General features: G+C 44.7%; 2 protein-coding genes across 2 annotated transcripts; both read right to left on the bottom strand.

Moving 5' to 3' along the window:
* Positions 1–1,144: 1,144 nt before the first annotated feature.
* LOC115388188 (protein transport protein Sec61 subunit alpha-like 1) lies at positions 1,145–4,897 on the bottom strand. The gene is made up of 12 exons (XM_030091149.1): positions 4,762–4,897; positions 3,870–3,937; positions 3,711–3,776; positions 3,521–3,599; positions 3,159–3,290; positions 2,857–2,966; positions 2,525–2,678; positions 2,276–2,436; positions 1,950–2,147; positions 1,604–1,795; positions 1,443–1,519; positions 1,145–1,361 (listed from the first exon to the last, which is right to left on the bottom strand). The coding sequence occupies exons 1-12, from the start codon at positions 4,766–4,768 to the stop codon at positions 1,175–1,177; spliced, it is 1,431 nt and encodes a 476-aa protein (XP_029947009.1). The 5' UTR covers positions 4,769–4,897; the 3' UTR covers positions 1,145–1,174.
* An 11,122-nt stretch (positions 4,898–16,019) lies between these two features.
* LOC115388787 (inositol hexakisphosphate kinase 2-like) lies at positions 16,020–21,018 on the bottom strand. The gene is made up of 5 exons (XM_030092059.1): positions 20,733–21,018; positions 18,856–19,090; positions 18,094–18,278; positions 17,511–17,686; positions 16,020–17,429 (listed from the first exon to the last, which is right to left on the bottom strand). Exons 1-5 carry the CDS (start codon positions 21,016–21,018, stop codon positions 16,755–16,757), a joined length of 1,557 nt encoding a protein of 518 aa, XP_029947919.1. The 3' UTR covers positions 16,020–16,754.
* Positions 21,019–25,706: the final 4,688 nt, after the last annotated feature.

Here is a 25,706-nt window from a genome sequence, read left to right as displayed (position 1 = left end):
GGTAGAGATACATTCTGATACTTCTATAGTTAATGGGATTTTTTTTCCTTTTAAAAGTGATTGAAGCCACACAGGTGGGATTACACAATTGTTACCCACAATTACAAGGACTGTTTTTATACAGTTTCGACCAAATAAGAAATTTGTGCTGAACTGGGAGAAAAAAATTTAATATTTTTAAACTGCAGAAAACACAAAGTGTAAATCAGAGATGCAGCTGACTTCTAGTTTGATTCACTTGAAAACGACTTGAGTCTTTTTTTTAAATTGAACTGCACTAAAACAGCATCCAACTTTATTTACTGCTGACTTGTCGAATGTTCTTCCAGCCACAACAGAAATCAAAACACAAATCCCAAATGTATTGGAAAACAAATCCTGTTTTATTTAATAACACAATTATGTCTGTTACATAAAGTAAAAACAAAAATGGAACCCCTTTTTCATCCCTATCAAACCCACCCTCATCCCGACCACTTGGGCAGTTTTGTGCAGCGATTCAGTCTGAGAATAAAAGAGCATGACGACACAGACGAACAGTTTCCTTTGAGGACCCAGAGAGGACAAACGCTGTCCTACATAAGACCAGAGTGAATATAAACATAGTCCATGATCAAAAATCTAAATAAAAGTAGATGAATAGCACTAACAGTCTGTCTGAGATCATCCGAATCCTCATTGAGAACACAAAAAGTATATCTCCTACTTTTTTTTCGCTCTCTGGTTAGGTCTCCAGAAACCTCAAGTACGATTGCTAGGTTATAAACATGACATGGCTTTCTTTGAACTCCACTGAAATGTCCAGGCACAGTGCTCTGAGCGCGACAGAAGCGTCAAACAAGCTGCTGCGGTCCGTCTTGGTGTTTTCTGAAACCACATCTTGGTGCTTTTAGGCATTCAGGCAGCCTGCAGAGAGATGGGAAACTGCTACTGGGATTTAAAAAAAAAAAAAAAAAAAAAGAGGAGGCAAACGCTCAACTGTGGGATTAACCAAAACTGTTTCCCCAGCATTGACACAAGATTGCTATTTGGTGATGGACAACAGTTGGAGTAATTTACTACCCAGCTGCAGAACACATTGTGCCAATTGCAAATAAAAAAAAAAAAAAAGGGAAAACAAAAGAGAAACGGGTGGATTTTTCACGTTTGATGTGTGTCAGAAGATTGTCGTCTTCTAGAACAACAACGCTCCCATGCTGCCGACTTCACTCTGCTCCTTGACGAAGATCTCAAAGTACTGGTAGATGATGGTCACGGCCAAGAGGATTCCTGTACCCGACCCGATGGCGCCGAGGAAGTCAGCCATGACAGACAGGCCTCCTATGCAGAGCCCACCGAAAGCAGCCGCTGTGGGGATGTACCTGCACGCCACAAAGAACGCTGACGTTAGGGGAGAAAAGGTTGAGTGTAAATGACTGATATCTGAGAGACGGAGACGCTACCTGTTGAGTTCGTGCACCATCGAGGTCTCCCTGTGTCCTCTCATCACCATCTGCTGCTCCTTCAGCTGCTTTGCCACCTGACACACACGGTAATGAGTCAGCTGGTGGCTTTACACAGGTAAAGCGCTAACGTACACACATCTGCACAATAACACACTTACATCTTTGGCCGAGGAACCAGACACTTCAATCCAGGTCTTGGAGAAGAAGGCACAGGAGCCAAGCATGAAGACGATGTAGATGACGGCATGAACCGGATCGTCTAAGACCGAACCGAAAGACTCTGGAGGAGAAAGGTAGTAGCAGAGGCCGCCCACTGGATAGGCCCGAGCCGGTCCGCCGCTCGAAGTGTCCTAAACATCAAGATTTTATTCACACCAGCAAATCTGACATGAGTGTATTAAAAGCTTGACAACCGCAGCAGGAACTCTGGCATCATCAACATCCAGACCATTCATTGTTGTTTTGCTGAAGGTAGATGATGATAAGACAGCTGTGAATACTTACAGACCAGGTTCCCAGGAGGTTGACCAAGAAGTTGCCGCTGAAACGCGTTGAGAGCATCTGAGAGATGACGTAAAGATTGGACACCAGAGCAGACTGCAGGATGATGGGGATGTTGGAGGTGTAGAAGAGTTTGATGGGGTAGGTGTTGTATTGGCCACGATAGCGTGCCGACTTGATGGGCAGGTCCACTCGGAAACCCTGAGAGAAATTAATTTATTAAGCGTCATTTCAAGCCAATATCTCATTTGTCGTTGTGAATACACAGGGGTAAAGTCATTAACATTTAAAGTGAAAATGTAACTATGTGGTTTGTTTGTCCTGCTCACCTGGAAATATATGACCACCGCAAACACGAACACAGTGGCGATGAGGTTCATGAGGTTAGGCAGGTTTTGCCTGTAGAAGGCTTCCCTCAGGGCGCGCACCTTGTCCGTGCGTGTGGCCAGCAGATGGAAGAGAGCGATGATGGCTCCTTCAAATTCAGTACCTGGATAAAAACATGGCAGTCACACGGTCCGTCATTGGAAAAACAGATTCTTCTTTTTCATCTATGCGTTCGTTCCCGGTGGTCCTACCTCTGCCAGTGTTGACAGTGGTGGGGCTGAAGGCCTTCCAGACGATAGTCTCACAGATATTGGTTGCAATAAAGAGAGAAATTCCAGATCCCAGCCCATAGCCCTTCTGAAGGAGCTCATCCAGCAGCAAGACAATCAGACCTGCTACAAAGAGCTGAAGACCCAAGAGATATAAAAAAATTAGAACACGAAAACAGTAAATACTGTAATATCTGTATGTGCGTCACACTTTATATTAGCAAGAGCACTGGCTGATTTAGTTTTTTGTTCCACATGACATAGATATGTACTAATTTAAGATTTAAAGCAGCAAAGTTGCACATTATATTAACCTGGATGATGATGAGCAAACATATCCCAGCACCCATCTCTGAAGGGTCTCCATACATGCCAGTCATAACATATACAATGGCCTGTCCAATGGTGATGATCATTCCAAACACTGCAAAGTACAGAAAAGAATATCTGAAATGAGTCATCTTGCAAAGAGAGGAAAACAAAAAAAGGCAAGGAAAAAATAAACCGCATTAAAAGTGTTCAGTGAACAGGCATCGAAGAAAAGCATCCTCAAAGGCTTCAAAGGATATGTGAAATGGTTTAAAAATAGCAGATGCAGAGGAGAAATGACACTTACGTTTCTGAGCTCCGTTGAAGAGCGCTCTGTCTTTGGGAGTGTCTCCCACCTCAATGATCTTGGCACCAGCCAGCAGCTGCATGATCAGGCCTGAGGTGACAATGGGCGAGATACCGAGCTCCATCAGAGTACCTGGAGAATAAAGCAATCAGCGTTACTGTCAGAACATGCAACGACAGCTGCATTACAGGGGGAGAAAGCAAGTGGGCCTACAACTGTTGACCTTTGACTTAAGACAAGTGGTTCTGAGATTACACTACTCCTGATAACGGCAGACAAATATTCCATGTCAGTGGAGTTGCACAGAACAGAAAAGATCTGTGCAGTGAGAGTTCAGTCAGTCTGCAGAGTCAAGCATTCACCTCTGTTGGAAGCCAGAATTACTCTCATCCAGTAGAAGGGATCCGCTGAATCTGATGACATGATACCAAAAAGTGGAATCTGAAACACAACAAGAAACATGAACATTGAGAGAAAAAAAACCCTGCAAATGAGTGCAAAACCAGTGAGTAAAGTAGTAGTCATGAAATGACTTATTTATCCGATACCAACCTGGCAGCACACCAGAAAGATGAATAGTGTGATGGCCGTCCATAGTACTTTTTCTCTAAACTGAATCTGCAAAGTTGAAAAAGGAAAAAGAAATTAAGCTTGTCTCTTGTGCAGGAATAATTAAAAAAAAACGTTTCATCATATGATTTAAGGCTTTACCTTTCTTTCTGGTTTCTGAATTTCAGGCAACACCGCACAGAACGGTTTGATGACCTCTAAAAACTTAACTGCATAAAGAGAGAGATCACAGGGTTAAAAAGAAAAAATAAACATTTTGCACTCACATTGAAGTTAAGGACATCCCTCGCTCTCCCAGTTCTTTCAGCAGTGTTGACTTGAGTGAACCAGCTTCACCTACAGGCTACGTCAGCACTAACTGGGCTACACAGCTGCCAGCAAAGCTTCACATGTCGATCTGGGACTTATCCACAAAATGCAAAGATATAAGATACATGTACACACTGAAAAGTATGAAGACGGGCCCAGTTTGTTTCCGCTTTTACAGCTGCATCGCAGTGAAATGTCTCCTTGTTGTCAATCACCGACACCTACAATGACAACAAGCGTCCTCACTCACATCTACCTCCTCAAACTCAGCAACCCACCCAGTCAGTGTTTCACATAAACCTGAAGAGTTCTATCACGAAAAAACTAGACATCAGAGTTGTTTTTTCAGACGTTTACCCTGCCTAGGTATTTCATTCAGTTAGCATTAGCCTGATGCTAACTAGCGTCAAAACTAAAATCAAGTAGTAATCGGTTCTAAATCGTGCAGCATTGAGGACACTTTCAAGGACACAGACGTGATGGGAGATCTCGCAGATATTTGAGAGATGAATCTCAATCTCAGCAGATTAGACATAATTTTAATGTGAACTGCTTCCGTTGTGAGCTAGCTCAACTTGCCACCTAACCTGCCAAGGTTAGCCGACTAGCTTCGCGACGAGCAACAGAAATGCTCTTTGTTGGGGTTTTCTTTTTTCATAAAAAAGTCAGCGGGGGTTCCGGGTCACCCCAAAACACGAGCCGAGCCGAAGGTGTTCACACTTACTCCCCATGGTGTCCGCGGGCCGCCTCCAGCCGTGTCAGTGGTAACCGAGTGAGTGTTGAGCGGAGTCAGTGTGGCTCCATCAGCCGCTCCGAGAGAAAAGAGCGAGCCGGAGAGACACGTCACCAGACAAGACGCTCGCACACGTCACTTCTCCGAGACACGTCGCGCGCACGAAAACACGCGCGACGTGTGGTTCCTCTCCGCGCTGCCGCCACCGAGCCGTCTGCTTCCTGCCAATTCAAAAAACACTGCCGCTAAATGCACTGATTTATAAAATAAACAGCGAGTGAATTAACGAATACAACATAAAGACATCCCGTCCTCCAGAGGGCGCCACGGCCTGCACTTATCAGGCTCTCCACGTGTGACCTCTGACCCCTCAGGTTCACATATGTTCATGTCAAACGATCCTTACCTGCGGAGTGCAAGTAAGGAACAGTAAGAAATTCTCAATTTTTTTCAACTCGTAAGATGTGAATTAATAGCTTATACAATTTTAACCATTAAAATTTGTGATAGTTATGGCCTCAGGTTGAAAGAAAAAGTCAATTGACCTCACTAAATGTTTTGATTTTAATGGTTTTTAAACTAAAATTCTAAGATTATCAGCATAGAACATGAATAGATGAAGAATTAATTTTCCTTTATAACTCCTACAGATGACAGCATTTCGGAGAGGTGCGAGGATGAAGAAGATAAGACAATATATAGAAAAGAGAGATAAATAGATAATACATGCTGGGAGAAATCACACCTATTCCCACAATGACAGCATGCATGAACTATTTCCATGTGTTTGAGCCTTGCATGTCACACCATAGGTGTGGAGGTAATCAGAGAGGTGTGCTGTTCAATTGTATATTGTTGAAATGTCCTCCAGCACTTATTTTATTGGTTCAAAAATACTTTACCTTTTTACTTTTTTCCATTTCAAAATATTAAATTCAATTGCAGTGGTCTACAGTTGCTGACCTTGTTCATTGTCATTTTACTGGTAAGAAACATCAATACAAACTGAAAGATTTCAGGAATTCTTCTGTCTTCTTGGAGACAGAAAAGAAGGTGTGGTGTCCGTCTGTGTCTTCATGACTGGCATGTGAAGGAGTGTTTTGCTGCTGTTTGAATTAACCTAATATCACCTCTTATTTCTATGAATGCGTAACAAATTATGTATCACTAGTTTCACCCAAGAAAAAGGTCCTGGAGAAGCACTTTGGTATGAAAGTAATGCAGTTTTCTGTCAGAGACGACACTGTTTACAGGAGCACCTCTCACCACTAGAGGTCAGTGTTGCTTCAGTAGTGATCATTTGCTCCCCTTCTGAGTGTGTGTGTGTGTGTGTGTGTGTGTGTGTGTGTGTGTGTGTGCGCGCGCGCGCGTGCGTGCTGCCCTTGTTGATGCTCTCCTTATGCTGGAATAACTTGTGGCGTCCAGAATGCTCCAGCACGATCCTCCTGCTGTTCAGAACTAATTTAATTGCCAAGGTTTCAGTCAGGTTAGAACCTGGGTGAGGTTAAGGTTAGACAGTTATTTACAAAAGCCGAGATTAGATTTAGCAGGTAGGAGGTCGATACTCTCTTTGTGGTGTAAGTACCCAGACAGTCTACTCTGGGGCTTTAATGTTCTTTATATGGACCAAAATCGGAGACCAGACAACAGTTCACATTTTCTGAAGAGTTGCTGGTGACTGGAGTTCACGGTCTGGTTAGGGTTGGGCACACACACGTGTGTGATAGTTAGTTAATTTGGAAGGAATGCATTCATCATCATCATCCATCAACGTTTACGTATTTTCTGTGTGTGAGAAGGGGAGAAGAGATGAAAATCAAATCAAATGAATGATGCACACACACGCACACACATTCGTGCTGGGACAAAGTGTTTGTGTGTACTGGGAGGATTTCATTAGTTTGTCGTGCGGAGTGGATTCTCTCTGTGATTGCAGTATTGATGAGCGGCGGTGCTGGTGGCACACTTAGCCACTGACCCAGAATAACGACTCCACAGCACAAACACAACCGCCGCTTTCATCCTTCTGTACATCCGATCAACATACACTCTCCCGACCTGTCATCGTTCTTTCACTCAATTTGTTTTTACACACAAACACACGCATACACACACAGACAAAGCGGGGATCTGCTCATCTGCCTTGAGATAAAGAGATATTTGTTCATGTGGTTACATAATGGCCACAGAGCTGTGAGCTAACACAGAGGTGAGGATGAATGAACGCCACACAGCCCCCCTCCAGTCTCTGCCTTTCACAGCACTCTGAATAGTCTGTGGTTATCTTCATTCACTGTAAGCATTAAGTTTTTTTTTTTTTTTAATGTAACTCTAAAATGATAGACATCCTCAAACTATGTGAGCAAGTTTCTCTCAGAATAAAGCATTAAACACTTCTGGCAAAAGACTGAATCTGAGATTAAATTGGAATTGGGTTGCTTCATCCAAAGGAAGTCTAATTCACTTTCTGCAGTCTGTCCATATAACAGCCAGATTATAATGTTGCGTGCACATTAACAAATAGTTGTTCTGATTAGAGATGGAAGAGAGGTCCAAGCAAATGATACTCAAATGTTAAGGAAGTTTTTCTTCATAAAGTTTTTCCTGCTGTAGATGTGTGCCTGTGCAGGTCACTGTGTCTGTCTGTCTGCAACTTTCACTTACATAAACTCAACTGAGCGACCAGCAGGAAGCAGCCTCTCTATTTACATTCTGCATTTGCATATGGATGAACAAAGTAAAAGAACACACTGTGCCTCCCTCTACAGAGTCACACACTGTTTTGCATTTAGGAATCCCCAAAAATACTGATTGTAAAACAGATTTCTTGTTACATGGTGAAATTCGTACCCTTTTATTGCATAATAGAAGCCAAATACCTTGAAAAGAACGACCAAATGGAGATGCTTGGGGAGTGCAGCACAGAAATGGCAGGGGTTGAAGGACTCTCAGGGGATCTACAGTCCAAATACCAGCGCACTGATCTCTATAATAAATATAGCTATCATAACATATAGCTATATATTACCACCACCACCCCCCAGAAAAAAAAAATAAAAAAGGTGTGACATTCAATAGAGTGTTATTTTGTGCTGGTGATGGGAACTAAAATGCAAATAAATAAATAAATACATCAATATCTCAAAGTTTGGCACCAAGTGATGTCTAACCATAAGCTCTATTGCAGACAGAATATTATAAACATGTAAATGAACATTTACAGGTTTATTACAATTAAGTATACTGTGGTAAGTCTGTTGTAGAAATCAGTATCAAGGATACTGAAATACCATTAAAAAAATAAAATGTGCTATTATCAAAGATGGTCTGTGTAACTATAATTAACATTCCATGCCTGTTTGATGCAGATTAGTCCTGTAATTACCCGAACACCCAGCCCTGCTTCAACTGTGCTAAAAATCAAAGAAATGCATGAAACACATTGGATGAACAAGACTCCTGCACATGACAGGTTTAGAACAGAGGGACACAACACACTTTAGATTAGAGAGTCTGAGTATTTGGAGGCAACTCACACATGGACGTGGAGAACATGCAAACTCCACACAGTCACCACGACAGTGGCTGTTTTACATCCACCATGGAAATGAAGCTCGTCTGATTTCATTAACAAAGAGGTCGGCTGGTCAGACCAGAGGAGTACACAGGACTTTAGAATTACATCTTACAGACACTGTGAACACACACACACACACACACACACACACACACACACACACACACACACACACACACACACACACACACACACACACACACACACACACACACACACATATGTAACTGAGGCTATATATATAGCCTTAAGTACACTTGTGCAATAATAGCCATGCTGTCTAATCAGCACCTTGATCTGCCGCACCTGTGAGGTGGATGGATTATCTCGGCAAGCAAGTGCTCACCGACACAGATTTAGACACATTTGTGAATGACATTTAACAGCAATTAAGTCTTTGAGCTCAGCTCAAGAAAATGGGAGCAAAGCAGCATTTATATTTGTGCTTAGTGGAGCGTCTCTCAGTGGCGCCTGCAACAACATGTTGACAGAGACTGATATATAAAAATGCATGTGTAACTTTGAAGGCGTGTATCCTTTGAAAATGTATGTTATTAAATGTAAATGTATATTTAAAAAATGTATAAAGGTATATTTACCATTTTACATCACACACACACACACACACACACACACACACACACACACTCACATCCAGAACCTTTTCCTTGAAGTTAAATTCTCCTCTAATATTAATAAAAGATATAAAAGATTTCAAACACAAATATGAAGTAAGTGATCAAAACATGTGCAAGATGGAGCTGAGTCACTGTGGTGTGCTCATTAAAGGTTACTCAAACATGGAATTAATTGTGCTGATTGCTCTAAAAACAAATATGTGAACACGATGGCACTCCCTTCACTGGACTGCAGATATAAAGTATGTCAGCGGCACACCGTCACATACACACCATACTGATGCCCACCTACACACACACTCAGACACATATGCCTGTATACGGCGCTGTGCGTGGACGCACAGACGCGCAGCGCGCCCGAGGAGTGGGAAGTCGATATGTTTGCAGGAACACACTGGGTGATGATGTTGCCGGCCACTAGGCTAATTTGCGTCTGTTCCAGATGAGTCAGATTTTTCTCTTCCTTATTTTTAGAGTGCAGTGAAACAGCGAAGGGTCCTCGTGGGTGTCGGGTGTGGAAGCGTGTGTTCTTGCAGTGGATAGCAGGTAGATGCATGAAGGAAAGTTTGTAATAACTTAGAAGAAGGCTATAAAAGTGAAGTCAGTCACTTCGCTCCCCTCATACACATAAATTAGGCTTGTTTCTTTGTTACTTCATGAAGCTTCGTTACTGCTCTTTCAGTCTCTGTGCTGTGGTCGTTGGGCAGGCGTGCACTGATTTCATGTGTACATCGTCATACGTAGAGGTGCGTGTGTCCATTTTAATGGTTTTAATGGTTAAGCTCTCAGATAATCCCGTCTATCAGAGTTATATCCGTGCTGTGCTGTTCCCAAGCCTGGAATGCACACTTGAAACAAAGCACAAACTATTTATATATATGATGTGCACATATATACCCACCACTGGGGATACAGAGTGTGTGTGTGTGTGTGTGTGTGTGTGAGAGCAAGCAAGAGAGAGCATAACAGGCCTTGGTTTTGGTATTTCAATTTAATTTCATAACACCCCGTCTGGCACTTGTCTATCACTAAAACCATGTTGGTTGATGGACTGACTGTTTGGCAGAAACTCAGACACAACCCAGCGTTTCACAATGGCTTTGTGTTGTCACAGTATTTATCTACGTTTCCCTTTTAAGCCCAAACTGCTGTAATCCGTGAGTAATCCAATCGAGGTTTGGCAGCACAATACCACGCCACAGTAACACACAAAGACTAATCTGAGGGGGCAGAAAGTCCTTCTCTACGTGACCTTCATCGACAAGCTTAAATAAAGAGTGTGCTTTGTGTTGATCTGATCCTGGGATGGTTCATTAAAGTAATTAAGAGGTCAGTGTAAATGAGTTTGACTGGGCATGCCATGGGTACAAGAGGACCCCGAGGCCCAACGCCTGGCACGCAGCGTCACCGCCGCCATTATGTAACTCTCTAATTACGTCTTGGCTGGATGCTGGCTCTTCCTCTCATGCATTCATCGTCTATCTCCCTGCACTGGATGGCGTCAGATGTTCTTAACAGCAATCATTTTGACAGCATTTCGTATTTTAAACCTGCTAGACTAGGGGTCCTATTAGAAATATTTAACAGCTGACGCCTACGTGAGAGCAGGATGAACTGTCCCTGCAGGGATTTTATGAATGATTTAGGACGAAAAGCGGTTGTGCCATGAGTTTATCTTCCTCTGAGAAATACTGGTGTCTGTTATGTAATATTGCTCTGACTATTTGGCTGATCTGGAAGCATTTTTATATTGGTTACTTTTTCAAATTTCTTTATGTAGCAAGTGTAATAGTAATATAATTTATAAACAAATACAATTAAATTTAAACCAACATGAAGCAACTAAAAACTATAAAAACAGAATATCTGACAAGGACAGGATATAGTTAATCTAAAAAGTGCGCAGAGAAAGGTGTGCTTCAACAGAGAGATTTATGTATGAGATGCATTAATGAGGAAGATCTGAGGCTCGAGTTTGGTTCAAGGGACTCAAACAAACTCAGTGATGTGCAGGGACCAGTTCAATGTCTGCCTTAAAACTAATGCCTAAAATCTTGCAATCAAATTTAATATGTTCCAGTACAGTGCAACTAAAATGTGTTTGGCATCAGCATTTTCAGTCAACTCGAGTTTAATTATCTTACCTGGTTAGACAAGATGCTGTAGACACCTGAATGGGTGACAGTGAATCAGGGTGTTATGTTTAGTTTGGTATATTCTGTCTTTGTTGTAGTGAAGAATAGCATTGAAAGCACAGAGGTGAGGTGAGTGTTATTTGTGGGGTTAAACAGAAACAAAGCTGTGTCATCTGCATACGTGGGTTTTCGCCCAAAAATAAGACTGTTTGCTCCTCAGGATGAACGACATCAATTTCTGATTCATCCATGCAAATGTCAAAACATTTCATAGGTTATCATCTATCTGTGTAAAAGTGATGCCATACCTGTCAGATTCAGGTGTACCAAGTGGCAAATAGCAAATAAACTAAGATATTCGACAGAGTAATCAACCTTGTCGTTCTGGGCATGGAGGCATGTGTCACATATTAAGCTTCCGTCTTTGTGATTTGTCACAAGGTGGCCTGATTAGAAGGAACTCTGCTGGAGTCTAATCAGGGCGAAACTTAAAATAGATCCCTTGAATGAAATGAGGATTTGCAGCGTCCTTATTTCACATCAGAGTCATGAAGGAGTCCTTATGAATGTGAGGATTCGTGTCACTTTCATGAAAACCACACTGTAACAATGACTAAATAAGCTCTAACAGTAACATGAATGTGTTCCTTATTCTTCCCATAACTCAATTATACTCACGTTTAAATAACGAGAAAAACTGGTACGTCAACTCGTATAATCTCAGCAATCAGCCAACCAATTGAAAAGAGACACACCCACAGACAAGTGTTGTATTAGGATTGTGTTCAAATAAAAGAGTTGCAATGGGGGGTTTTTTTCCACTGTGGCCACAAGACAACATGAATACGTGGATTCAGTACATTTCCATTCACACTGAACTATCTCCTGTATTTTCATATGAACTATAGTAAAACAAAAACAAAAATCAGATTAAGCTGCACACTTTAGTTGTTGACCTGAACAAAACCGTGAAGTTTCAGCTGATGTGATTATTGCGTTAAATATAGACATTTTTTTCATGACATTATATAATTTATTTGCTCTCAGAACTGATGCATTATGGGTAAAATATTGGCTCTGGAAATCCTACTTTTTGAATTTGTATGAAGTATGTTTTCAAATGTAACTCAGGGCTTTTTTTTAATATGTCATCGGACAAACTGTGTCTCTGTGAATTTGACCTTTGACACCAAACTTGAAGCAGGTCATTCTTGAGTGAGTGTGGATGTGTGTCTTTACACACACACACACACACACACACACACACACACACACACACACACACACACACACACACACACACACACACACACACACACAGGAGTTATGACATTGAGAGATCAAACTGACATTAATTTACAAGCAGCTGTTACTCAAATCCTTTTATGCAGAACAGTAAGTCGGCCGCTATGTCCGTCTTGCCATCGCGCAATCCTTTAAGTAAAGCGCTGCGGTGTAATCTCTTCTAAACTGACCTGAAAAACAACTTCACAGAGTATCTGTGTCAGTTGAACACACTGATGTCAGAATGCTGATCAGTTCACATGGAGAGTTTTCAGCAGGTCAGGAGGTTAATCCTGACGCAGGTTTACCTTTTTACTACAATCTTTAACAGTGAGACATGAGCAAAGGCAACATCTACTCCCAGTCTGTCTTTCTTACGTTCATCTCAGCTGCTTTACATTACTGACCTCTTTCCCAAAGAGATTTAAAAAACACTTTTCTTTTAGTTATATGGTCAGCATTTTTAAAAAGAAATGTAATTTCAAGTATATTATTATCTCTTTTGTGACTGCCGTTAATTTAAGCAAGTTTTGAAGAAACTGAAACAAATGTAGAAGGTCCATACAGGAAGTTTGAGCGATGGCGGTCGACTGCAGCGTCCCGCAGGGAACATTAAACCACGCCACACTGGCTTCAGCTCCCACCCTGCTAACCAGCCCAGGGCAGCGGCCAGCCTGCTTATACACTGAACTGTGTTGCAGACAATGGGGCAATTCTCAGATGGCAGTGCGAGGACAAGGCGAAGCATGTGACAGTATGTGGGAGTCATCGAACAGTTACCCTACACACCACACGGAGTAAATGTATTCACCGATTAAATTCCTGAACACTGAAAAATAAAAAAAATCAAGCGAGAGATCTGTGTGTTTTAGGCCGTGTGCTGTGAGGTTAAAATGTGTGTGCCAGCATATGAAAGAGAGTGTGGGTGAGTTTGTGAAGCGCTTCTTAGAAGGAATTAAGCTTTCATTAAGCAGAACTGATCAGAATTTCACACACATATGCGCAGATGGAGGAAGAGCAAAAATAGAAAAGAGAAACAAAAACACTGAGATTCCAACACATGAAACTCTTTGTTTTTGCCCATGTTTGTGATTTACATGTTGAGCAAAACTCAAGGACAAGTCCTCTGAATATTAAAACTGGAGGCACACAATAAGTTGATCGTGGATTATGTGTGAAATCATTCACGGAGATCAATTTCTTCTTTTTTTTAAGTAGGTTTAACAAGTGACTCATGGAAATTGGAGCAGGCTTGATGAATGAATCTCCAAAGTGTCGTAATGTTTTGATGAACACGGGTGTGACTCTGATGACCCAAAAAAAACGACGGCACCATTTCATTCCCGGGCGAAGGCTGCTGTTGCCATGGCGATTTCAACCAATGTTATGCAAGTGCTCCACTTTACACTGGCGTCCTTATCAAAGCGTCGGGCTACAAGGACTCACATGCACACGTGTGTGATCCATCCAGCATCGTTTAATGACTGTAGTATAGCAGAATCTACAGTATGCATGTATTGTGAGATACACACACTGACGCACACAGTTCGGTGACAGAATGGGATCATTCTGATGGTTGTAGGCAGCCCACTGACCCCGAGGCTGTTATGCAACATAGGCTAACCCACTCCCCCTCCCCTGCCTCCATCCCATCGCTCTTCCTAGTAGAGTGGAGATGCATGAGCTTATCCTCTCCATCCTTTCATCTATCACTCTCTCGATCCACTCTGCAATCACACAGAGACCTCCCATGCATGCCTCAATCCTGTCAGCGGCTCTGCAGCTGATCCCCGGCGGTCCATTAAACGCGGCAAATGGCGGGACCCGAAAGTCTCTCGTAAATGCAACTTGCAGTACGTGCTCGTAAACCTGTCCTGCTAGTCCTTCCCCGACCTAGACACTTAAAGACTAAAGTGCATGTCTGGTCAGTCAATGACGGCTTGACCTCACATCGTCCTGTCCTGAAACCCTGCAGAGGATTACAGGCTGAGAATGCTGCACAGCATATCGACACCATGCTTATATCAACCAATAGGATCTCTGAGAACAGAGCAGGGTGCTGTAAATCACGATTACACTGATGGTCTTTAAACAATCTAGATTTTTAAAACATCAGTGTGAAAAATCTGACTCAGTTTTATGAGCACTCAAGTCAGATAAAAGAAAAACGCTCAATTGAACAGGGGATATAAGAAAGAGGAATCTGTTGTATATCCGACATCAGACATCACGGGACAAAATGTTCACATCCAAAAGCCTGCAAGCATGTGACAGATGGCCAGACGCAGGAGGTCCCTATTTTCAGTACGGCCTGAAAAAAATAACACACAGTCTCCATAATGTACTGTTTTACTGTTCGTTGAACAGAGTAAAGTTTAATAGTTTGTGTAGATATGAATGCCTGTCCAGACTGAAATAGATCTCTATGTGGGGAAAACTGATAAAGAAATGCGGGGGAAGGTATTTGATGTGGGCTTTCTGAGATGAAACCAGTGATTATAACATATGTTCACAGATCACAGCAAAATCTGATCCATTCATTTTTCTGTTTCACTATTATCCCTTTACTGCATTGAGCCTCCGTGCTTACTCCATTCTCCTTTCCCTTTAATCATCGATAAACACTGAATTATTTGACATAATATTAACACGCTACATTTTGTTGATTTTAAATCTGAATAATTACTAGAGACTAACCAAATATATTTCAGTTTGTGTGGTAAATCAGTTCAAACACCAGCCGTTAAACCAGTTGATTAAATAATGGGTTAAATTAACTTTTCTTTAGTGTTTTTTGAGATGCACAAACAAACCTACCAAACAGACAGCTCCTTTAGCTAAAAGTCATTGCCACACATTAAAATATGAACCATAAATCCTACAGGAAAGTGATGTAGTGTCCTAGTTTTTCATCAGGACAGTCTGTACATTGGAGTCACTACAATATCAAACGAAATGTAGTAAAATTTGCTTCAGTACATTTTGTATCATTGATGTTTGGGTGCCAGATGGATTTTCTCTCCCAGACATGTTAGAGGGACAGCGGCGCGTTAATGACTCGTGCGCTCTGTTGACACAAGCCGGCGTCTGTTTAACAGCCTTTCCTCGCGTGCTCTGTTGGTTCTCCCCACGTCGCACCGAGCCCGTGACTCAGAGAGCGTCCGCCTCAGACCGGCTGGAGACGACCGCGGCCGGCCGAGACTCGCCCCGCACCCTGCCCCGGCCAGAATTACCCCGCCGGCTCTCTCTGGGCAAGAAAACCCCTGCAGGCTGTGAAGAAACAGGGCTATAGATACGTCCGGTGAATATTGTACGAGTTGTGTTCTTGGCTGCTCGCCACAATATTACAGGATGCATCTGCGGCAGCTTCAGGCTCGACAGTTATTTTTCATGGCAGCAGGTGGTGGGAGCAGGTCGCCGGCGCCCGCGCCGATCAAGTTTCAGCCCTCTAATACTTTCCAGGGTGTCTGGAGATATTAATTAATCTTTCATCATGGGCTTGCACTGACCAACACCCAGAAAGACATCACTGCTTCGACCACACCCTGAACATTTCACTGTTTCTTAATGATTATTTTGACTGGGAACCAAAAACACGACAGGGGACACCGATTATACCACAAACCAAAAAATTTTAATTCCTCCTTCAACAAACTGTGGACAACACAGAATACAAGATAGAGGTATCCAAACATGTCAAATAACAATATTAATAATATCATTATTGTAACATTAATAACATGGAATGTCCTACTCTTCATTCATGTTTGTTTTTTTTTAACTTTTAGTTTATTTTATGAAACATGTCAAATAAATAAATACTTCTATATCCTCTGTTTCCGACGCCTATATGAGTCTCTCTGAGTGAAGACGAAGAGGCTTGAGAAGGACGGCAGAATGAACAGACCACAGAGAACAACACCACCTCTCCGCTCTGTCTTCACACACCTCGCTCTCTCCGATTAGCCCCGCCTCGATCTAAACACACGCTAACTCAGCAGGACGTCTTCAAGTGCATGTTTGTGCGTGCAAAAAAAAAAAGACGACGCGCTCTTTGGAAACCAGACGTCTCTCGGCCTTTCGCTTTGCTCCCCGCCCTCAATGACTTAGTGGGTTAAAACAGACTGATGAGGACAGCTAAATCTCTGCACCGTTAGCACAGCAGGTCTGTGTTACTGTTTGACTTCCCAAAGACGCACGGACACAACAGCGAACTCGAAAAGCACCAGTGGCAGGTACAAGAAGGGGGTCCGACGGAAAGACCAGCTAGAACTAGGTCCACTTCTGGAGGTGGGGTGAAAGGTCTCTCTCCGCTCCTCCTCTGTTCCTCCGTGAGTCGACGAGCAGCTTTCAGTCTGTGCTGCAGTTCTCGAGCTCAGAAATGATGGTGATCAGGTTCTGGAGGCCAAAGATGTAGCCGCTGTCCTGGCCCTCGTGGACCACGCTGTCCTCCCGGTAGTGTCTGCAGGTGGTGTGGGCAAAGTCGATCATCCTCACGTCCACCGTGGAGCCTCCGGGGAAGGAGGAGGACAGGCGGGCCTGGCCCATTCCTGAAGTCCCGCTCACACTGCTGCTGCTGCTGGAGCAGCTGCTGCTGGAGTCTTCGCTGGCGCTGGACGGGCTGTGGGGGAAACCAAGAGCGCCTGCTACTTCAGCCTCCTCCTCCTCCTCTTCCTCCTCCTCTTCAGGCCCGGTTTCCACCTCCACCTCCTCATCGTCGTCATACTCCTCGTCGTCCTCCTCCTCCGAGAGCCCGTCCTCGGCGCGTCGCCGCGTGTGCTTCCTGTGTGGCGCTCCGTCGTAGATGATGAGCAGCGAGCTGGAGTAGAAGCGGTACGACTCGCAGGCCTCCAGGGCGGCCTGCATGTCTCGGAGTCTGCTCAGCACCGGGGACAGGAGCTCCCGACGAAGGCGCCGCCCGCTGTGGAAGAACTGGAACAGAGCCTCCTTGAAGCCGGGCAGCGTCAGCTTGCGGCCGTGGTACTTGTTCATAAACATGAGCTGGTCCGTGTCAGACTGGTACACCTGCGGGGATGAAGACACAGAAGCTGAATATCGGGTGTTTCACACCGTTAATAAACGGAACACTGGATCCTAACAGCTTGCCTGCATGCCACAGAGGCGGACGCCGATGGAGGCCGACGTGCTCTGCTGGCACTTGCGGATCTGCACGGCCTTCTTCTCCTCTGAGGCGTCGTCTCCGTGCTGCCTCGTGCCCATCTTCAGGTCCAGCACGCACGGCACCGTGTGCTGCCAGGTCAGGTTTTCTAACAGGATGAATTCTGGGAAAACTGGGTCAAGGATTCCAACATCGCAGACATCAAAGGTTATCTTAGACTAGTTTGACCAGACAGCAGAGGAGGAATCAACCACATTCACCTGATTATAACAATATGGAAAATTGAACCGCGGTGATATCGAGTAACTGATGGCAGTGCTTTTGAAAGACAACGCTACGGGACTAAGAAATCGATAGTGAGACGCAGTGTTGGGTTACAGGCCGCAGGTGAGCCTGCTGATGGCACCAGGCGCCTTTCATATGCAGATCTGCAGGTGTTGAGCTGGCTCAGCCCGCCGGCGCCGGCGCTCTGACCGCTCTGTCCTCTGGCACAGTGACTCCAACGTGCTTTCAAGCCGTTTCCACAGCACAAAGACATTAAAGGCCCGCCGGGGCGGAGAGAGAGGATACTGTATTGGTTGCGGTGCTTTGCGTTCTCCTTCATCCTCTGCAGGTGCTGCTGGTGACACTTCAGGCTCCAGGGGTTGTGTTTGAGCTGCGGCTCGGCGTTGCTGTGGCTGTTCTCCAGCCGGCAGTAGAGCACCTCGGCCTGCTGCAGCCACTCCAGCTCCATGTCCTCCTGCAGCTTCTGCACACTGAGCGACACACAGACGAGAAGAAGAAGAAGAAGAAGCTCATTTGAGGCTCTAAGGAGAAACCACCGGGGCATCAAAAGGCAGCAGTGCTTCACACATCCATCTCTGCTGCGCTCAGCCCGGACCGGCCTTCTCGCCGTTTCACCACTCCTGACGTGACGGCTGACTCAGTCGGTTCTGTGTTTGCATATAGGCACAGACGTGCCTATCTCCTGCCGTTATGTAAGCCGGAGTGTATGACCCTTCCCTCCAGCTGCCAGAGGATCAGCCCAGAGCTGAATTTAGAGCCGGTCCGGCCTCAAGTCGTGCGTGCATGTCCACGATTGCATCATTAATCAATTAATGTGCGTCTTCAGACCGCAGCATTGCCATTCATGGACAAGCAAAGTTGCGTTTACATAGGTCAGAGTTGTGTAATGCTCTGAAAATGCATCATCTTCAGTTTCATCTCAACGAGCTGTGGAATCACCGAGTGACGCACGTCGCCCCCCCCCGCCTGTTGATACATCCGCCACATGTTCTCGACGTGGGCAACAAGACCTTGAGCAAACCGCAGCGACATTTCCTTCCATCTCACCTCTTTTCTTTCTCTTTCCTGGAGAGGCGACTCCGGCCGTCTTTGCTGTAAATGTCGCCGTCGACGAGCAGCGAAGACGCCACCATTTTCCCCCACTTCAGCATCTTGGTCTTGGGCTCACAGTCCGCCGAGTGGTCCATGTTCTCCAGATCCGCCGCCGGGTCGCTGTGAAGGGGGTAAGCGATAAGGCAAAGGTTCCCTTCTTCATCTTCCTCGAAGCTGACGGAGACCACACCTGAGAGAGGAGCAGACGGGAGGACAGGACATCTTTAAATCAGGTTTCCTAGCACAGGAAATAAAATTATATTCAATTAAATAAGTCGACACACTGACACAGAAAAACAATCTCTTCAGTTTAGCAATGCCATGCTTCAAAAATAAAGTCCAAACACAAACGACATAACGCTCCAAAGAGTTGAGTCAAAATGGTTTTTATTCAGTCCCATCTCAAACAGAAAAACCAGACAAAGACACTCAGAAATACACAACCCACGATGCAACACTGCATACATGCAGATAAAATGATGTTAGGAAGCTGCTGGCCTCAGCAGAGAAAACGCAGCACATTCAGGATGACAGCAGATCTCTGTTCAGTTCGACCGTACAGAAGCTTCACATGTTTCCACGATTTGGATTATAAAACAGCCACACACACACACACACACACACACACACACACACGTTGCTCCTCTCGTGCTGCTCCGTGAAGGAGGCCGAGGCAAGGTGACGGAGAGGAGGAGGGTGTGTGAAGATAATGTGAAATACGTGACTCTGCTGACATGAAAAAAAAAAAAAAAAACCACACTGCCTCAAAACCTTCACGTCAGACCGAAGGAGAGGCTCGTCAGGTTCATCACCTGAGAGTCAAGTTTATTTTTTCCGTCGTATTCGGTTCAGTAGGTTGGTGTTCATTTCAAGCATGTGTGTGTGGCTTTCAGCGGATCAGAGGAAAGTGAGCGCCGGGCATCGGCTTACACGTCTCTGCAGGGGACAAAAGGAGGCGGCGGCCCGCGGTCCGTGATGCAGTGTCTTAGATAACACACGAGGGGGGCGTGATGGCGGTGAACGGGACAGTGACCGGCGGCGGCGGCGGCGGAGGGCACGTGCTGAGAGATGGCTTCTCTGGACCGTGAAGATCTCTGTCATTTCTGTCAAATGGCGGCCCTGGCTCAACACATTTCTGAACTGACCCACTGCATTGTGGGAGGGAGAGAATGATCAGAGACCAGATGAACTTGTGGAAAGTATGTAGGAATCATAAAAGCGCCGCTTCACAAAGAGCTGACGTGTTAAACCAGTCCAGCGGTTTCTGTTTGCCAGCATCATTTGAAGATCTCATTAAGGTGTGGCCATGATTCCAGCGAGATGACTTTAAAGGCAAACCTAAAAGGATCATTTGTAGTCTTCCAAACGTGATCTGAAGCCAGGTTGGTGCCGGGCCCTTCTCGTGACTACAAGCTGTGGATTTCTGGAGCAGAACGAGGAGCGGCTTCACTTCACATCCCTCCCATCCAACCAGGAGAACAAGCAGCTCCTCCACCTGCTGCACTGACTTACCTGGGTCAACACAGCCTTCTGCCTACAAGCAGCACTCTACTACTGAGTGGCAGGGTTTCTGCTACAGCGCCCCCCTGTGGCTCTATTTGGTACACTGCTGGCCAGGCACCTAAAAAAACAACACTCGTGCAGGCGTGGAAATCTCTTATTCCTAAAAAAAAAATAAATCTGAAAACGCAGGATTTACAATCAACCTGCAAGAAAACACAAGCATGTCCTCCTAAACACCTCCTCCCATCTGACTTCCAAGCATGCACGAGACATGCAAAAACACACAACATGCAGGACAGAGCCATGGAGCGGGTTGTTGTCGTCCTTACCTCTGTACTGGGGGGTGAACTTCCTCATCGCAGCAGGCAGGCTCTTGTAGAACTGATGCTCTCGCGGAATGAGGGGCTTGCAGATGGTCTGCTCCCCGAAGCGCAGCACGCAGGAATGTCCCCCCACCTGGTGCACGAAGGGCTCCAGCATCACCCCCTTCTCACCGCAGCAGTGCTGGTTCTGCATCTGGTTCTGCAGCTGGTTCTGCAGCTGGTTCTGCTGCTGCTTCTGCTTCTGCTCTGCATCCAGGGCCTCCTGGGCCTGAGCCTCCACAGCCGGACTCATCCTCCGCGGGTCCTGGCCACACTGCCGAGGGCATTAGCCTCCTCACGCACGCACACACAATGTGTTGGGGCACACACGCACGCACGCACGCTCACGATCACGCACGCACGCGCACACGCACTGCAGATCCACAGGAGCGGTCCCAGCGCGGCGCATTAAGCGTTTCTCCGCAAGTTATTCCCACGAAGGCTGCGGTGATGGTCTGCTCTGTCTGCCGGTCGGAAACAAAGAACGGGAAGGAGGAAATAGAGGGGAGACAGAAGAGAACGCTCGGGTCTGGCGGGTATTTGATCCTCTTTTAGCTCCTCGTGCTGCGGTTCTGACTGGGGACAGGAAGTCCTGAGTGTCCTTTAAAGGTGCGGGTGGTGGACGGACCGCAGCAGAGACGGGTCCGCTGCAGACTGACTGCGATCTCTCTCCCTCTCTCTCTCTCTCTCTCTCTCTCTCTCTCTCTCTCCTTCTCTCTCTTTCTCTCTCTGACAGCTGAGAGCTGGATCTCCACTGGTAAAGCCCTCTCCGTCCAGACGGACGCCCCGCCCCCGGCGCGCGCGCTCCACCAATCACAGGCGCGCAGAGCAGGTTGTTGGGTGGTAACCCTGGGAGGCGAAGAGGCAAGCAAACAAAAGAGGCAGTGGGAGGGGGGTAGGGAGGGAGGGAGGAAGCCAGAATAAAATAAAATAAATAAATAAATAAAGAGGGAGGGGGAAGCAGAGCTCAGCTGTTTTTCTGTCTGGGTGACAGCAAGCTGACAACACGGCCTGAACACTTTCCTCACACAACAGCAGGACACACACACAGGATCTGACATGCAGGGCAGAAAAATAACAGAAAACAGGAGCAAAGTCACTGAGTGACAGGCAAACAAATTTGTCCTGAAAGAGCCGGCAGCTCTGACAGCATGTTATTAATGTTGAGAGGAAAAACACAGAGCAGCAGAGGGACAACTTTATTTTAGTGGACATGAACAGGTCCCTGGTGGACCCGAACTCTGTTGGATGTTTAGTGTAAAAACTATGTTTCTGAGGACAATGAAGCCTTCTTTAGCAATTAAAGTGTTTTGACACATCAAGAAGAAGAAAATTCATTAAAACAGATGAGCTTCTTGGTGGCTCTGAATTGACCATGTGGAATTGTTTTTCTGTCTGTGTGACTGTTTGCTGGATGTTACTTATGTAATGAAGCAGAACTCTGGCAACATTGTAGCTATAATTTTATTTACATTTAAATACTAACACTTTCTTAATATGTTAGTGTCAACATTTCAGCTATGGCCTTTGACATCTACCACCTAACAACCCTCCGTATAATTAGCTTTTTGTCCCGGTGGTCACTTTAACCAGTGGAGTGTGCGTGAAGGGATGTGTTCACTGTTCATCATGGAACTCATGGTAACACTGTAGAAACTTCTGTCCGTTCACATCCTGCTCTCCTCTTCCAGTTTGAAGCAGTCCTCCAAACACCATGGTGTGGCGTTCTGGAGACGAGCTGAGCCGAGCACGGTGACGTGCGGTGCTGAAGCGAGCGCGTCCTCTGACCAGAGTGGAAACTTTAATCCCCGTCTCCTGGCCCTTCTTGACACAGATTATCACAGGAGCAAAACAACATCTGATTAGACTCACTACCGTCTCCATTCACACAAATCTTCTCTAACAAGTGCGACAACATCGCCACCAACACCATGCAGTGACTGCCGGCCTGCTGGTCTGCATGTTTACAGTAATATATCAGGACGAGAGGTTGTTTTTTAATGTACCGATGTGTGTGACTGCGTGCATGCATGTGTGTGTGTGTGTGTATCTTGTATAAGACAGTCAGCCATTGGCTGGCTATGCAGTGAACAGAGTCAAGGCTAATCTCTCTAATCCTGCCTCTTGGAACACCAGTGGAAAATGGGCCATGACAAACAAGGAGAAAATAACCACAGCTACACATATAGACCCGCTGTATGTTGAGTATATAAAAACACACACACACACATGGTTTTGTTTTGTTTTTTTCTTTCATTAAAGCGTAGACAATGAAGTGGCGTCTGGCTTGTCCTCCGGGTGTCCCGCCGCACGCGCCCTGATATCTTTCATCAGTTTGGCCCCAGCAGGGAACTCTGCTCCGTCGCCTCCTCACATCCTGTGATCACTTATTTTTAGTGTTGTCACAAGCATATGTTTCTTTTTTTGGTGTGAGACGGCAGCACGGGTTTTAAATCCCAGTCTGATTGTGGCTAATAACGTACAATGCTATCTGTTAACGGAGGCTTAAAGTAATCCCGCCGCTGTACCACGGAGACCCTTGATCAAATAACTATTTTACTGCTTGTCTTGGCTTGAAAACAAGAAATAATGTCAGTGTGAATATTTTAATTTCCCGCTGGACTGAAATTTTAAAAAACTGTGGTAGATCTGAGCGAGTTGTTGTAAAAATAAACATGACTTATAAGGCGTAAGAGCGATGGCATTCAAATATCCAGTTCAAGTGAGGTGAATTGTGTGGACCAACACACCCAGATCTAGAACTAGCAGTGTTCACTTACAGGCACGTTTATAACCTTACTGACACTGTTATCTGAAGCTGCAACTGTTCATCACACGGACGCCCACAAACAGGCTTTAAGGTATGGATATCAGGAGATCTTTAACATTATAAAGCTTTCTGAAGCGCTCAGAGGACATTAAACGTTCACATGATGGAATATCACCGGAGAGGGACTCATAACTCCACAAAGGAAATTACAGAGAATTAGGAAAAAAGAGAAATTAATAGAAGGAAATGACTGACATGACCTTGAAATAAATGTTCCACATACAGTACAGCCTGGGGTAGTTAGCGGGGGCTTTTCACAGAGCTGCTGAGGCATGTGACCGTCCTGAACACACACACCGAGGAGTCCTGTCCAGGTGACAGGATGTTGGCCGCCAGACCCCCACCTCCACAAAGTGTGCAACTGGTGTGACCTTTTGGTCCACAGCAGGAGGAGAGCAAGCCTTCAGATGTCTAATGAAGTACATCAAGGACAGAACAGAAGTTTTTCTTTCTTTCTTCTAAATCCACATAACTACACAGTTCACACAAAATGTGGTGATAAAAAAGTGAAGGTTACCAACCCATCACAGGAATTCTGAAAAATCATGAAACTTCAACTGAAAGACATTTATTAAAGGTTCTGATTTAAAAACATAGACATAACCTGAACCTTTGTGTCGTCTCTCATTTTACAGACTTCTAAACATTCCATCTATAAATGCTGTTACTTGTTGTTTTAAGGTTTCCTTGATGATAAGACGGCTCAGTCATTTCTTGTGACAAAATGAAAACTTTCATTTGGGACAGTCCACCACAGATCATAGAGCTAAAATTACAGCTGCTGCAAGTCAACTTGTCGAGCATCGGTTTGAATTTTTTATTCTCACAAATTAGGATTTCAGATGAATGCTTGAAATCAAAAGTTTACTTTCCACGAAACATCACAATCACAATTAATCTACATTCATTTACTTTGTCGAATTAAATGCCAGTTCAATAGACAGAAGCGCCAATGCAATCAAAATGAGTCCATTTCACCAAGACTGAAGTCAGCACTACATCTTCACTACTGGATTTCCTTTTCAACAGTTTTTTAAATTCACACCTTCAACTTTGAATTCAAAGTCGTACAGACAGCTGCGTCCACTTCCTCCCTGTAATCTGCAAGTTCAGAGAGATCAAAAGGCTCACGCAGCAATCTTAATCTGTGGGCTTTCATAGATAAACATAACGAGGCAGAGGAGGGCAGAGTGAGAGGAGACGTGACATTGAGGATATCAGCTGGGCTGATGTCATATTAAAACGCGGCTGCAGCAGCTTTGGAGGCTTTGGGGCACGTTCCACTCTCCCAGGACGGCGATCAGCAGATAGCCTGTGCCGCACCGCACGTTTCTGATCAAATACTGAAGTGATAAGCGATAAATGTCAGCTTGACTTGTTCCACTTAGATCTGGACTGTTGTTGGTTGGTTAGTTTATTTTTACATGACATTGCAGGCAAATGTGTGTAAATTCACCTGCTAACAGGACTCGCAAAGAACAGATGCACAAAAAAAAACCTGCACAGTTTAGGAGGAACGTGTTCCTTCATGAATATGGAATGTTGGGCCTGTGGACCAGATCATGCAAAATACTGGGAGGAGTTTCTGAAATGATCTACATACAACATACAAAGTTAATTACAATGACTGTAAATGCTTGTCGTGATCATCATTCAGCTTTTGTTGACTTCTTCCATCAAAATATCCAACTCCACAGGGTGACATTTCATTTTGTACTTGTGGGTAATTTTGTCTAATTACTCCATGGTGAAAATGAAACGCATTCAAAACACTTTTTTTTTTTCCAAACTCCGGTTTTCTGATCTCCTTATCTCCTTGTGTTATTCATGCTCGATCTCCTCTCTGGAAATAGAACCTATTTATGTGAGCGTGCAACTGAGCAAGTTTTTTCACAAGAGTTAAGTAAATTAACATCATTGTGTGCAAATAGTGAAGTAAAAAAAACTTTGTGGGAAGCCCAAATGAAAATAACAAAAACATTGATGGAGATAATAGTTTGTTTGTTTTGAACAAAGATTTTACTTCTGGCTGAGCCAGAGAAAATTACAGTTTGTTTTCATTTTCATCATATAAGGTTGACACTATCGCTCCTGAATTTCTTCAGTCGAGT

The sequence above is a fragment of the Salarias fasciatus genome, chromosome 5 (genome assembly GCF_902148845.1).
Source record: "Salarias fasciatus chromosome 5, fSalaFa1.1, whole genome shotgun sequence".
In the NCBI taxonomy this organism is placed as follows: Eukaryota; Metazoa; Chordata; class Actinopteri; order Blenniiformes; family Blenniidae; genus Salarias; species Salarias fasciatus.
The sequence above is the reverse complement of the archived record's forward strand: the minus strand, read 5'-3'. Positions and strand labels throughout refer to the sequence as shown.